Source organism: Gorilla gorilla, chromosome 1 (assembly GCF_029281585.2).
Source record: "Gorilla gorilla gorilla isolate KB3781 chromosome 1, NHGRI_mGorGor1-v2.1_pri, whole genome shotgun sequence".
NCBI lineage: Eukaryota > Metazoa > Chordata > Mammalia > Primates > Hominidae > Gorilla > Gorilla gorilla.
In genome coordinates, this window is record NC_073224.2 from 116895809 (window position 1) to 116910955 (window position 15147).

At 41.7% G+C, this 15147-nt stretch overlaps 1 protein-coding gene across 50 annotated transcripts in view; it reads right to left on the minus strand.

Annotated features, from left to right (window-relative positions):
- The window catches only part of LOC101130554 (myomegalin), a 225188-nt gene that overhangs the window by 26070 nt on the left and 183971 nt on the right, over window positions 1-15147 (minus strand). For 36 of the 50 annotated variants that reach the window (XR_010129782.1, XM_063695516.1, XM_063695461.1 and 33 more), the window contains 6 exons: window positions 14782-14870; window positions 8402-8634; window positions 4744-5179; window positions 3728-3920; window positions 3040-3159; window positions 1287-1815 (listed from right to left, as the gene is read on the minus strand). Coding sequence is in view for 49 of the 50 variants with exons in the window: in XM_063695516.1 (XP_063551586.1) it covers window positions 1287-1815; window positions 3040-3159; window positions 3728-3920; window positions 4744-5179; window positions 8402-8634; window positions 14782-14870 (1600 nt within the window). In the remaining variant the exon portion in view is untranslated. The remainder of the gene's footprint in view (window positions 1-1286; window positions 1816-3039; window positions 3160-3727; window positions 3921-4743; window positions 5180-8401; window positions 8635-14781; window positions 14871-15147) is intronic. The other 14 variants (XM_055356599.2, XM_055356667.2, XM_063696230.1 and 11 more) reach the window with 1 other exon arrangement.

The window sequence follows — 15147 nt, forward strand, 5'->3', positions numbered from 1 at the left end:
GTATCAAAAAAAATTTAGTATGTCACTGTTCTTTAACTGTTATACATGTGTTAATTATATGTCCCTAGATAAATCATAAGGTCTGTGAGAATAAACATAGTTCTGCATTTTACATCCCTTACAGCACCAGTATCACATAGATTCACAGCAGTTACTCAATGAATAATTAGCATCATTTCATCCTAAGTCTAGATAGAACCTTTCATGCCTTCTGTTTTAACCACCACCTGATGCCTGAATTTCTTCTGTTATGATACTGTGGCTGACTGTATTTTGCAATGATGGCCATCACATAAACGCTCATACCATCAACTGATGGGACCCAAAACAAGAGACCCTAAGTGAGAACCACCCAGCTGAGCCCAGTCAAACCATAGAACCATGAAGCATAATAAAGTGTTGTTTGAAGTCACTAAGTTTTACAGTGGTTATTACTTAGCAATAGATAACCAGGACACACCAAGATGAATGTCTGTGTTTTCAACACTAAGTATCAATAACACTTATAACTATGGCAAATAGCATTGAGAGCTTAATGTATGCTAGGCACTATTCTAATCACTTGTATTAATTCTTTTTTTTTTTTTTTCCGAGACAGACTCTTGCTCTGTCACCCAGGCTGGAGTGCAGAGGTGCCATCTCGGCTCACTGCAACCTCCACCTGCCAGGTTCAAGCGATTCTCCTGCCTCAGCCTCCTGAATAGCTGGGATTACACGTGTGCACCACCATGCCCAGCTAATCTTTGTATTTTTAGTAGAGATGGGGTTTCACCATGTTGGGTAGGCTGGTCTCGAACACCTGACCTCAGGTGTTCTACCCGCCTTGGCCTCCCAAAGTGCTGGGATTACAGGCATGAGCCACCACGCCTGGTCAGCAGTTGTATTAATTCATTTAAACCTAATATCCACCCTTTGAGATGGGTTCTCTTATCATCCTCATTTAATAGGTAAGGACAAAGGCTCAGAAAGGTTAAGAAGGTTGCATGGGTAGTAAGCATCAGAGCTAGGCAGTCTGATTCCAGTATTACTACTATACTATACCATCTTTACTAATATATCCCTAAGAGGAAATCCCTGAGACCCGGTATCTCCCAGATACTGGAACATCATCCTATGCCCTCCTGGTTGCCTACCTGTCTTTTCTGCAGACCTGTATCTACCATTTAAATCAGTGTCCCTGTGAATACCCAGACATGTTCTTTCTTCCAACTGCCTGAGCTACCCTACAGCAAGCATGAACTTACACATTTTCAATCAAGAAAGTGCCCAAACAGTGCCATCCTTACCCAGGCCACGAGGCTGATCTCAGCTCCTCGGCCAGCTTCTCTTCTAGTCCATTTTTTGGGAGCTGGGCCTCCAGCTGGGATACTCTCTGGATGAGACTCTCCAGGTCCTTTTTGGCCTGAAGCCCTGGAGAGTAGAAAGCCCCAGTGCCATCAGACAGCCACCCCTCATCCTCATCAGGGACACTATGAGGTGAAGACCCCTCCAAGGTGCCAACAGCTCTCAGCTTCCGGGGTCTTTCCAGACTAGACGAATAATCACTTGTAACTGAGAGGGACCGGACCCGGATCTTGAGGTTTTGAATGACCTTGTTGGCATTCTGCAGCTGGACCTTCAGATCTTTGATGTCCTTTCGTAGGACCAAGATGTTTTCTGACTTTCCATATACCCGGAACTCTTCCTGCTTCCCTAGCTGGTTCTCCAAGGGCTTCCTCTCAGAGGAACTAGCCAGTGTTGAGCCCCGGCGTCCCTGCTCAGAGCACAGCCCCTCCATCAGGACCATTTCCTTGAGGCTGTTGTGCTCCTCACACTCTGAAAAAAGACAAAGATGTCTTCCTAAATAAAAGTTGGATGTGCTGTTGTGGCCACTGCCTTTGAGAGGAGGCAGGTTTGGTCATGAGGACAATAATTACTAGGGAAAAAGTTGAATTAGTACTTTATTCAACCCTGACAATGTACTAGGCATTCAAATACAATATTTCTTATCCTTCTTATACCTACAAGTTAGGTTTCATCACTTTCTATTTTACTGACTGGGAAACCAAAACTTAAAGAGAGGTGGTAAACTAGCTTGTTCTAGATCACTCAAACTAGCACATGGCAGAGCCAGAATTCAAATCCTCCAATGTCCTGTGTTCATTCCACACACACTGGTGTTTCTTAAGACATTAACATGGCCTTATCTATTTAGGATGGCCACAAGAATGTAGGACAAGCTATTACTGCATGCTGAAAGTTTAATGCTCTTTAAATTTTACTATAATTTAAAAGCATGCTGAAAGTTTAATGCTCTTTAAATTTTACTATAATTTAAAAGTTTATTGGGTTACAACTGTATGAAAAATAGGCATAGGAAAATAAGGCTTCAAATAAATATATCAGCATGTTAACATCAGTGTATTAGGGCAGTGGTAGTCAGAATGAGAACTAATCCATGGCATTTTACCAGATGCCAGGCACTGTTCTAAAGCATTTTATAAGAATTTACTCATTTAATTGACATTAGTACCTGATGGGGTAGGTAGTTCCTTTATTACTCTTTTAACACATGAAGAAACTGGGACATAGGAAAGTTTTCAAACTGGGATTTGAACCAACCAGTCTGGCCCCAGGATCTTGTCTCTTAACTGCCACACTACACTGCCTCAAGAATGAGAGAGATTCTGTTTTTCTTCTTTTCTGGTTTTCAATGTGGTGGGTGGCCCTATAGTTGTAGTCTTTTTATAATGCAAAACAAAATTATGTTTAACTTATGGTTTGCATGTTTCCAAAACCTCATCTGGTCTCTAAGTAGGCCTTAGTATTTCTATAATAATCAGTTGGATAGAATTTTATATTATTATTATTATTAGCAATATGCCAAAAACTAATTGTAGAAATTCAAACTTATACTCAGCCTCATTTTGGGTAAGATTTCTCCTATTAACCTCCTGTCCTCCTCTTCCCCACTACTTGTTAGGTGTGGAATTGGCCAACAGCATCCAAACGTGACAGCTGACTCCAGGGAGGGGTGAGCCCCACACCCTGTGCTCTTACCAGGACTGGTGGTTTCCTCCCGTTCAGCCTCATTCTCGCTTCGGCCACAAGTCTCATAGCCCAGGTCCTGGAGGTCCACCTGGACCTGCTTGCTGTCCTGCTTCACCAAGGATTCACCTGCTTGGGAAGAGAAGCCGGTGTTACAGAATGTCTGAATTTCCCACATATGCCCTCAGCCTCAATGGCACATACCCTAACCTTTTGAGGCACGGAAGGCAGATCCACAGTGGGAGAGAAGCTTCTCTGAACTGGTGGGAGAAGAGATCACCAGCTCCGGAAAGCAGAATTTCTCTCCAAAGGAGGAGCCTGCATTTGCCATTATCTCCCCTTCAGATAACCCAGGCTTTAGTTGGGACCAGATATCTGTAAGTCAGGGATTGTACACTATCATCTCTAGCAGCCCCATTGAAGCTGGCAAGTGCTTTATCCGCAGGGGTTCAATAAATGTTGAATGGCACTGAACTAATTTAGAGTCCCAAGACCCTAGACCTGTACTGTCCAATAAGGTAGTTAGCAGCCACATATGGCCACTTTATATTACATTAACTAAAATTAAATAAAACCAAATGTCCAAGTTGCACTAGCCACACTTCGTGTGCTCAATAACCACGTTATGTCGGTATAGAACATACAGAACTTATAAGACACATAGGCTAGTTTTCTTTACTAGTAAGTCATAGTTACTTACTAAGCATAACTCTGTATTTCTCCAGCTCGTTAGCCTGAGCAAAGACAGTGGCTTCTGATAGCAGCAGCTTCTCCTGGAGATCTTGATAGCGTTGTTTGCATTGTGACAGCTGGGAGCGCAGGTGCTGGGTGGACCCTGGTAGGCTAAACGCTGACTGAGGCCCAGGGTCACGAGGCTGGGACTGGTTATCCAACTGTGAAAGGGGCCAATACAGGGATCAGGACAGTCTGAGGTCACCCCCATGCAGTGATGACCACCACCCCTTCTGAACCCTGTGGACTTTACTCAAGTCTGTCACAGCACTTCTCATGCCATTTGGCAGTGACTTGCTTTCCAGATGGAGCTCCTGGAGCGCTGGGATAATGTTTTCTTCATATCTGTATCCACAGCACACAGCACAGTGCCAATCAAGTCTACAGAGGAGCTCTCAGGAAATGTTTTCTCAGTGGTCAAAAAGAGACCACTCATCTCCCCTTGCATTCTGTCCCATTGATTCTCTCAGAATCCCTGTATTCTCCATTTCACTGAATCTTCAGCACGGCTCCTTCCCTAAAGAGGATCCCAGTAACCCATCTGAAGCCCAGGAACAGACACCTGTGATGAGCTGTGACAAAAAAATGGCAGTGATAAGGGATGTCATTACATACCACTTGTCTGGGCTGCTTCATAACCTGATGCATCCCTATGTTACAGCAGTTATCACATCCTGTTAAAATTACCTGTTTGTGTGCCATCTTTCCTGACAATATTAAGTATCTCAGGGGCAGCCATTGTTTTTATTGCCCCATGCCAATGCCTAGTGTGTTATCTGAAAAATTAAGTACTCAAGAAATATTTATGTTATAAAAGCCTTTCTAAAGGCTGAATATAGGCAGAATATTACTATTATTGTTTGTGGTACAAAGAGACCCTTCTCTTGGTACCTCCTGATTCATATGGGAGAATGTTTTAAGGTAAACACTGTCATCTCAAGCCCTTCTCCAATTGTTTTTCACTCAATCTAAGCCCACACTTACTTGGTGGGCATCCACTGTGAAGGTAGCCCCAAGGTCAAGGCTCTGGGGTCTGGGGAAAGGCCTCACAGTCACATTCCCCTTCTCTTGGTGTTGGTGCTTCCCAGGGGAACCAACCAGTTCTGTGTTTATTCTTTCGATGGTGCTGGTCAGATGCACAAGGAGCTCTGGAGTAAGTTTACTATTCCCTTCCTTGCTACTCAGCACAAGTTGTTCTTTGAGGAGGTTGATGATATTGTGGGCATTCTTCAGTTTTCCCTGGAGCTTTCTGAACTCAGCCTGAAGGCTTCTCTCACTCAGACCCTCTTTGGTTACCACAGTCTCAACCATCACCTCGCCCTTCTCCTTGTCTTCCTCAATCTCCCATCCATCAGACATTGCTTCTCCCATCTGCTCTTTCAGCTCTGCATTCTCAAGGCAAAGGCTCAGCATGGTGTTCCTGCAGGAAACACACTTAATTGAGGGCTAGGTCTGGTCCTCACAACAGTTCCTAATACTACCTCTTACCAACATCTCAGCCCAAAATTAACTCAGACTTACCCCAGAGCATGAAGCAACCTGAGACCTACCACAGCCCCCTAATTTTATATACAAGAAAGCCAAGGCTCAGGAAGAGTAAGAGATTTGCCCAAACTTCCACAGCTTCTTGGTGGCAGCACCATCACTAGAAACCTTGGTCTCAAGACATGCAGGCTAGTTTTCTTTACTTGTGCCACATAGCCTCATATGTTCTAATTTTTAGTAGCCTCTGGAATAAACAAGAGTACTTACACTGTTAAAAAATAAGACCTTTTCTGTAACAAATTTATTGTTATAAATTTTACAGTTCTATTATTTATCATCAGTCAGTTTCAAACCATTGGAACTTAGGAACACAGAATAAATAAATAACACTAATCAGAACTATTAATACAATAAAAATGTACTTAGATAATTGTTTGCTTTATGTCAGGCTCACGTGATAGAGATAACCTTCTTGAGAGCAGGACTGTGTCTGTCCTATTCATCCCATATCCCCAGTGCCTACACAAGTGCCTGCCACATAAATCATTCATATTTGTTGAAGAAATAAAATTGACCAAAACAGCTAATTTGCACCAAGACATTCCAGATAAATTCTTTCCACAACAACAAACTCATACTAGGGTTGAGTGGAAGCAAACATGGCTGTAACAAGTCTATTCACTTAACTTTTTTGAGCCTCAGTTTCCTTTTATATAAAATAAGGATGATAACACTTACCTAGTAGAGTTAGCAGATGCTTAAATGAAATTGCATATACGATATGGCTAGCTCAGGGTCTAACAGGGAAGTCATTCAATCCCTGCTGTACTAGCTGCAGACCTGAGAAATACCAACAGCAGAATCCCATAAGGTGCTTGTTAAAAAAGCTGTAGAGCTAAGGCCTATGAATCCACATTTTACTTAAGTTCCACAGGTGATTTTTTAATTTTTATTTATCGTCTTATTTTTTTTTTTTTTTTGAGACAGAGTCTCACTCTGTCACCCAGGCTGGAGTGCAGTGGTGAGATCTTGGCTCACTGCAACCTCCACCCCTGGGTTCAAGCAATTCTGCTGCCTCAGCCTCCCGAGTAGCTGGGACTACAGGCATGCGCCACCACGCCCAGCTAACTTTTGTATTTTTAGCAGCAAAGGGGTTTCACCATGTTGGCCAGGCTGGTCTCGAACTCCTGATCTCAGGTGATCCACCTGCCTTGGCCTCCCAAAGTGTTGGGATTACAGGCATGAGCCACCACGCCCAGTCCACAGGTGATTCTTAAGCATGCTAAACTGAGAACCCCTGAGCTAGAGGATGCACAGGAAATGGGTAATTCACAACTTGAAGGATCAGCAGTGGGCTATGCACCTAGATTGAATTTCTCAGAATCCAGGAGTCTTGGAACCTACAGCAGAGCTTGTCTGGTGTGTTTCTGGGAGGAAAATAGGACATAGGATACAGACAATCTATGAGATAGTTTCTCAATAAAGAAAAAGGGGATAGGTATTTTACCAAAACTGGGATGTGGAAAGGGGATAAAGAGGGCGCATGTGTATATGGAAAAGAATATTTAATATTATGTTCTAACTTCATATTAAAAAAACTGATGTTTTTAAATACAAACAAATAAAAGAAAAACTCAACAAAACCTTCTTGAAAGGAAGAACAATGCATTAGATTCTAGCTTCTACAGTATAAGTGATTCTGTAGGTTGGGTGGAGGGTTGAACAAATCAGAGTTTCAGGTTAGTAACTCTGAGGACAAAGGAAAATAATCCACAGGGATAGCTATAGATGGTTTGATTGTAGGTTCAACAATAGAATCAAAAGAGATGTACTGTTCTTACCCATGACAACTCAATTAAGTTTACACATACAAAAATTTAAGTAAAATAATATGCTTTAAGTAGAACTTAAGGAAAAAGTTATTATGATAATTCAGAGTAAAAGAATCAGCACTTAGAATAATCACAAGAATTTTTAAAAAATTGTTTGACAACGTATGTAGTATAGAAGCAAGGTTTAGATGTTAGAAATTGGGAGCCACAGACTATTATGCAACCTTGAGCAAGTCACTTGAAACTTTCTAGGCCTGAGTTTCCTCAACTATGAAACAAGGACATGAGGCTAGATGCCTGGGCCCTTTTCAAAGTGTTAACATTATTCAGGGAAATTTAAGTGGTATGTAACATGCAGGGAAACAACAGGGCATGATTTAGAAGTCGTACAGCTGTACTTTAAACAGGCAGTGATGATTATAGTCCTGGGAGTGAATGAATAAATGGATCAGCCCTACAGTATCAGCATGTTCTCCAAGGAGCTTTTGACAAAAAGCCATCAAAGACAGAGTGGCCAATCTAACCAATCAATGAGCTACCGGCTATTTTTGTAAAATTACTAAAGCAGCAGAGATGATTAAAATTGATACTCTATGATTGAAGGACTTATGAGTGAGAGCTGAGAGGAGAGGGAGGGGCCTCTACACAAACCCTCCAGCCGGGTGCGGTGGCTCACTCCTGTAATCCCAGCACTTTGGGAGGCTGAGGTGGGGGGATCATGAGTTCAGGAGATTGAGACCATCCTGGCTAACATGGTGAAACCCCGTCTCTACTAAAAATACAAAAAGAAAAAATTAGACGGGTGTGGTGGCGGTCTCCCATAGTCCCAGCTACTCGGCAGGCTGAGGCAGGAGAATGGCGTGAACCCGAGAGGCGGAGCTTGCAGTCAGTGAGCCAAGATCTTGCCACTGCACTCCAGCCTGGGCGACAGAGCGAGATTCTATCTCAACAACAACAACAACAAAAATTCCTCCTCCTTCGTGAACTGTTCTGGTTCTGTATACAGCAGTGAGACATATTAGGTAGCTGGGATTCCTTATATGTTTCAGTCAATTAAAAACTGTAATACTGGTCATGTAACAAGGAGGTTTCCACCATGACTGTCATATGTATGACTGGCAGATGCACAATAATAGTGGACATTGTTATACTGAATTAAGACCAGGATTATTTGAATAACAGAAAGTGATTACCATTAGCCAATATTACTTACTTTTATCTAAAGAATTTGTAGAAATATTAATGCATGGAGCCTGGGATAGGCACCCCTTGGCTGTGGTGCCTCATGACCCGCAAGCTCCCCTTCCCTGGGAAGAATGTCCTACCTGATGTGGGACACTGAGGAGAATCCTGCTTCCTCAATTTGAGCCTTTAGCTCCTTCAGTTCCTCCTCAGCTTTCCTCTTCTCTTCTAAGTGCTGGTGGATCTCAGCCCTCAGGTGGAGCATTTCTTCCTGAAGACACCTGTTACTGTCCCCTCCCATCGGGGAAGGAGGGGAAAAAGATGGGTTCTGGGTCTCCACAATTGCCAGGCTTTTCTCCAAAGCCACCTTGATGAGCTAAAAGAAAATCATGGTTTGAAGAAGTTAGGCCATTAAAGAGGACCCAAGAGAAACATGAGATTGCAAAGGCAGTTTTCAACGAGAACAAAAACAAACAAAAAAAGCAGATCTAAAATAAACTCCCTAACCAGAACCTCCTTAGTCAGGCATAAGGGCCCTGGGGACTGGTTTGGGTGGGAAGGACACACAAAATGAGCAGGAGGAATTTCCCCATGGAGAAGAGGAGAATCCAGAGATGGTGAGGGAGAAAAGCACATAAGAAATTAAAACAAATGCAAACAAACGAGGTTGAAACAGGACTGGAGGGTGTGAATATGGTGATTCTTTCTCTTCCTGAGGAGACAGAGCCCTGCGAGTTTTCTCACAAGTCAGGAAGCTTCATCAGCTCTGCAACACCTGAGTCCTGGATGGCGGGAGGTGACGGCTTAAGATATCAGGGTGCAAAGCCTAAGGCCCTGCATGTAACTCCAACTCCCTCAAGGACAGCTGAGAGGGAGGACTCACGGCACTGGGGAAACAGTCGGCAGACACAGTTACAGAATTAGAATAACGTGGAGCTACAGGGAAGACACCACCAACTATTTCATTGGCAGCAGAAGAATCACACTCTGCAGCTACTGGGAGGTGGAGGTGAAGCCACCCTGCCAAGCAGCCAACCTCACTTTTTGGTTATTATCCTTGTGCTGATGCTGCCAGACAAACTCTCTCTACAAATCTCAGCATGTGGAAGAAACACAGGCAGGAACAACTGCCCAGCACCTTTCTATTTCTTGAGGATACTCTTGAAGTTATTCATCAATGTTTTAATTAAAGCAGATCTTATGGCCTTTCCTCAAATGGGAATTTGTTAACTTTTAGACTTTGTTATTGTTCATTTTGGGCTTATCTTTGGTCTTTTCCCACGCTCTTAAAAGTGTAGAAATCAAAATCTGAGTATGATAATCTACTTAGCATATGACTAATTACTTTAGTACAAGGAGTTCCTGCCTGTCTGTCCAATATTAATCTTAATACGTCCCAATGTCACATTGGCTACTTTTTCTTCTCAGTGGCAGCATTTGGAGCTTTTACTTAACTTCGGGTCAATTTTGACCTCTGAATTTTCCACCCCTCCCCCACAGCTGTTGCTGAGTCATGTTGTTTTCTTTTATCTCTACAAATATTGTGACTTGTAATTGTCACTTATAAATTCATTCTGGCTATACTGAATCATTCCCCAATTATCCAAGTCTTCCAAATATTTGATGTGCATTTCCACAAATCATGTAGTGGCCCCCTGGTTGGGGATAACTTGTAGAATTAATTATATGCTTTATATCTCCATTCAGGTCACCAATACATTGAAGAGAGCAGGGCCCAGAACAGCTTATATGGATCAACGACTGACAGAGCTGCTGGGGTTGGTGCAAAGCCACTGACTTTTGCTATTCCCCATAACAAAGTATGTTCAAATGTAGGTCACAGGTTTGTGGTAGGGTCGATTCACAGTACGCATGTGCAATGGTGTTCAGTAGCATAGCAGTTGAGGTTGTGAAGACATGCGCACCCAGGTCAAAGAAGAAAGATCCTTAGACAAAGCCACTCAAGTCCCAGGCACCCAATCTTACTTGGACTTTGTGAGCCTGAGATTTGGGAGGCTCCTGGGAATGTCTGTCTCTAAGACTCTGCTGGCAGGCTTAATCAGGCTGGTGGCCATCTCCATAGGTGCCCCCCAGCATTTGTGACAAAATAAAGGAAGGGGGACCAAATAAAACCACTTCTGAAAGCTTACGATCCCATCCCTTATTTAAACTATGTGATGTTGTCATTCTATATAAACTCTTTCCGAGTAACTTAACTAAAACACACTTTGCCATTAGTCTTGAGTGTGGGCACAGCATTATTCTTTTCTAGGCCTTAAGGGTTCCTTCTGCTTAAAAATAATGTCTAACTTTAATGAAGTTTACCCATTATTAAAGTGCCTTCTGGATATATGTTATCTTGTTCTATTGGTTTCAATACACCTATTTTCTTTAAAAAGAAAAAATTATGAACCATGAATGTTAACACCAGAAAAACCTTAAGGTACATCTGATCTAATTTCCCACTTTAAAGTGAGAAAATCAAACATTGCCTAGGGATCTGATTTTTCCCCAGGCTAATTTGGGTTTTCATATTTCCATCTCAAAGTGGACTTTCTTTGGCTAACTTTAAGGTTTTTTTTTTTTTACATATATACAACTTTTCTTTTTTTTTATTTTTTCTTTTTTTATTTTATTATTATTATACTTTAAGTTTTAGGGTACATGTGCACAATGTGCAGCACAGCATGGCACATGTATACATATGTAACTTTAATTTTTAAATGTAAATGCCTGAAAAGTAACTCAGGATCTAGCCTTTTCATTAGTTTTGATCATGTATGAAAGCAAATATTTCTTTCCCCCAAATGAAACCCCAGGGCTTCCAGTATTTGTAGTGATAGTGTGAATCCACTAGGTCTATTTTTAATTATATCTCTCTTATTGTTTTTTTTTCCATATTTCCTAACTCACTTGTGATATTGCTTCATATAATTCAACTTTTTGTGTGCTGGGTTCCCATCTGCCCCACAAAGGCCTCTGTGCAAATCTGATATCCTGTTTGAATGACATTGTTTTGCTTTTACCCTATTGCTTCGTATCTGTCCCAATGTTAAGTCAGTTCTCAACATTAAGGCATTAAAAATTAGCTTTTTTCAAATGCTTAGCATCACTAATCATTAGGGAAATGCAAATTACAACCATAATGAATATCATCTCACACCTGTTGGAGTGGCATTTATCAAAAAGGTGAATGATATGTTAGAGATAATGCAGAGAAAAGGGAACACAGACATTGTGAATAGGTATGTAAATTAGTACAGCTGGTGTGGAAAACAGTATGGAGTTTCCTCAAAAACCTAAAAATAGAATCTACCCTATGATCCAGTAATCCCATTTCTGGATATATATCCAAGGGAACTGAAATGAGTATGTTAAAGGTATATCTGCACTCTCATGTTCATTACAGCATTATTCATAATTTAAGTCAAGATGTAGAGCCAACCTAGGTCCATCAGTAGATAAACGGGTAAAGAAAATGTGGCAGATAATACACAATGGAATACTATTTAACCTTAAAATGTTGGGGGAGAGCTCCTGTCATTTGTGACAACATGAATGAATCTGAAGGTCATTATGCTTAGTGAAATAAGCCAGGCACACATACCACATAGGCTCACCTATATGTGGAATCTAATGAAGTTGAACTCATAGAAGCAAAGAGTAGAATGGTGGTTACTAGAGGCTGGTGGAGTGGGGAGGGAGAGTAGGGGGAATTGTTGATCAAAAGTATTGACAAAAAGAATAGGTCTTAAGATATATTGCATAGCAGGGTGACTATAGCCAATAAAATGTATATTTCAAAATAAGAGTAAATTTCCAATGTTTCACCATCAAAAATGGTAGGTAGGCAAGTTGATGAATATGTAATTAGCTTGGTTTAATCATTCCATATTGTTTGTGTGTATATATATATATAATCATATACCCCATAAATGTATACAATTACGATTTGTCAATCAAAAATAACTATTTTTTTAAAATAGCTTTTTTCAAGTTTATCACACTTTGTCTACTAACGTCTGTTCTTCATATTTGAATCTTGATTTTTTTTCTTTAAGAGATAGGGGTCTCATTATGTTGCCCAGGCTGGCCCTGAACTCCTGGGCTCAAGAGATTCTCTTGCCTCAGCCTCCTGAGTAGCTGCAACTATAGATGCACACTACCTGGGCTTGAATCTTTATTCTTGATTAACTTTTTCTCCATTACAAAACTTCACATAAAAAATGCAATGGTTGATTACTCTAGTTTCTTTCACAGCAATTTCATAGGTATTTATTATAGATCTTACATCTGCTTGAGAATAGAATTTTGTGGGAGATAATCTAGGGAAAATTACTATCATGGCCAGACTTGAGGCTTCCTGAGGTGGCTGAGTTCAAAACATAAGGAGCAAGCAACTTGTATTGGCCAAAAGGTGATTCTCACCTTGGAAGAAAGACAAGGTGGGATGTGTCTGTTAGGAAAAGCATATGAATGCTTGGAGTAGGAAGGGAGCTTGGTGTCAGGCAAAAGTTTACCTTCCAAGAACATAACAAGGAGAAGCTCAAAATCTACCTTTAAGGGACCATTTTCCTGGAAACAAGCAAACAAATTTTGAGAATCTGGACACAAAACAGTTATGGCAAAGTAAGCTTTATTTAATTGGTAGCAGGAGAGTCACAACTTCAAACTCCAGAAAAGATGAAGTAAATTTGCAATGATTTCATACACCAAGATTCCTCCTACCCAAAGCTGAAGATATATTTTCAAGGAAAGCTGTTGGAAAGAAAAATGGTGCTCACCCAAGAGATTCTTCCATCCAGCAGGCATATACTTTGTCTATCATGAGTCAAGCCCTGATCCAAAGGCTTGTTAACTCATAATTACACTAAGCATCTCTCCTATGCCAAGTAATGTGGCAAGTATTGTGAGGGAAATACAAATGCCCTAATATAAAAAGTTCTTTCCAGGGTGGGCTGACCTTCTCAAAATGGGGTCTGGTCAGATTCTCCATGCTAGGCTACAGGAAAGAAGGCTGAAGAAGCAAATTTACAAATCAGTTTGCCTACAATTGAGAATTAGAGCAAATGACTTGCAATACCAGGAGTACTTCAGACCATATCAATCAGAAACTGTCTTCATATCTGTGTCTCCTGTTCATTTATTCTGAGGTTAATCCTGTCCCACAGTCATTATAACCATCAGTGACCAACCTCCCAATCTCGCTGTCTTAGAGTAGACATTTGTTCACCCTGAAGGTCCCTTTTTCTCACCCAAGATCCTCAATGAAATCAGAGAGTGAGGACAGAGGGATCTGTCTGGAGGGACAGAGATGTATATAATTAAAGTCACAACCATCGGTAAGGAGGACTCAGGAGAAGCCGTTCAAGCAAAAGGAAAAGTGGAGCTCATGCAAGCACTCAAGGGAGAAGGGAAGGTCGGATACAGCTATAGCAACAAGAGGGTGATCCTATTATAAGAAGGTGATCCTACTACTACAAAGAAACTGTTGAGAAAATGACGTATCCCAGACAACTACTCATGTCCCCAAGTGCCAAATCCCAAAAGATTTGAGGATGCTTATTTGGGCTCTTCTTATTGGTGATTCGATGTCTCTTCTTTTTCTTATGCAGAAGACATACAGGCAGACCCAGAAAGCCTCATTTCTTGTTTAATTTTCCTAATAGCCCCAAGAAAGCTATTACTGGAAAGTCCAGCTGCTAGTGCAGGATATCTACCAATGATTCACTTTCTCCTTAAGAATCATAGGCACAGTCCATCTAGGAGATGAGATTGCTAAATGGCATGGACAAAGTGGAGACATTATAGGAGTTCCGGTGAGTGCTTGTGGGATCACTATTGGTGACTTAATCTCTGAAGTCCAGATTATTCACTCTTGTAACATGCTAGTTACATCTTCACTGATGGTGGGTGGAAGCAATGTTTCAGCCTCAAGTTCTGAGGTTTGACAGGGGATTGCTGTTGAAGTACCATCTGCTGATCACTGAGTCACCAAGACCTCAGTGGTTTGTCAGATTGCATAAGGTTCTCTTTGTATAATGAGATTTCACTGAGAAAGATTCTTGCTTTGGAAGCATTCCAGTCTTCTTGGAGTTTCTTCCCAAGCAGGTCCTCTGCCCTGCCACCTCCCCGAGCAGCCCTTCGATGACTCCCTGTCTTCTGTAGTGCGTTTCAGTTACAAAAAGCCCAAGGGGAATGTGTCCATCGTCTTGCAAGTAAAAATGCTTCTGAAGCTATAGCTACAGAGAATAAATAGGGGCAAAGGTGGGTAGGAGGGGGCAGGAAGCAGAAGAAAGAGATACAATACAAACCAAAGGGTGGATTGGACAGAAAAATGGAGTGAAGATATGGGTTGGAAAGGCAGCTGGGAAGTTCAAGGAGAACAGGGAGATGACTGAGAAGTAGTTTATGTAAAAAGATATCTTCTCACTAAGTCCGCAAGGGCTGCAGGAGACTATCAGACCTCAGAAGGGCTGTGTGCCGTCCACCCTGGAAGTCCCAGACCCTGACACTGACTTACTTGCTGGTGACTATGGTGTGCAGCCTCCTCCTCAATACTGTCAGTGAACTCAGTGCTTGTATCTTCGGTGTCATCCCCTGCAGCTGCACCTGGAAACAAGTCCAGAAAAGAAAAGTGATTCCCTTCACAGATGGCTTCCAGACAGCAGGTTAAATTATACTCTTTTTGCCCGCTGCCTCTGATTTCTTCCTTTCTCCATATACATGGGGAAGAAATTCTCCCTAGCCAGCAGGGCTGGAAAGAAAAATAGAACTTTTTGTATCACAGACACTTTCTTACTCATACTCAAGCCTGAGCCTCACAACATAAGCTGACTTTGCTTGCACAGACCCATTTCTAAGGAGCCGACTGTCAGATGCACTGGTT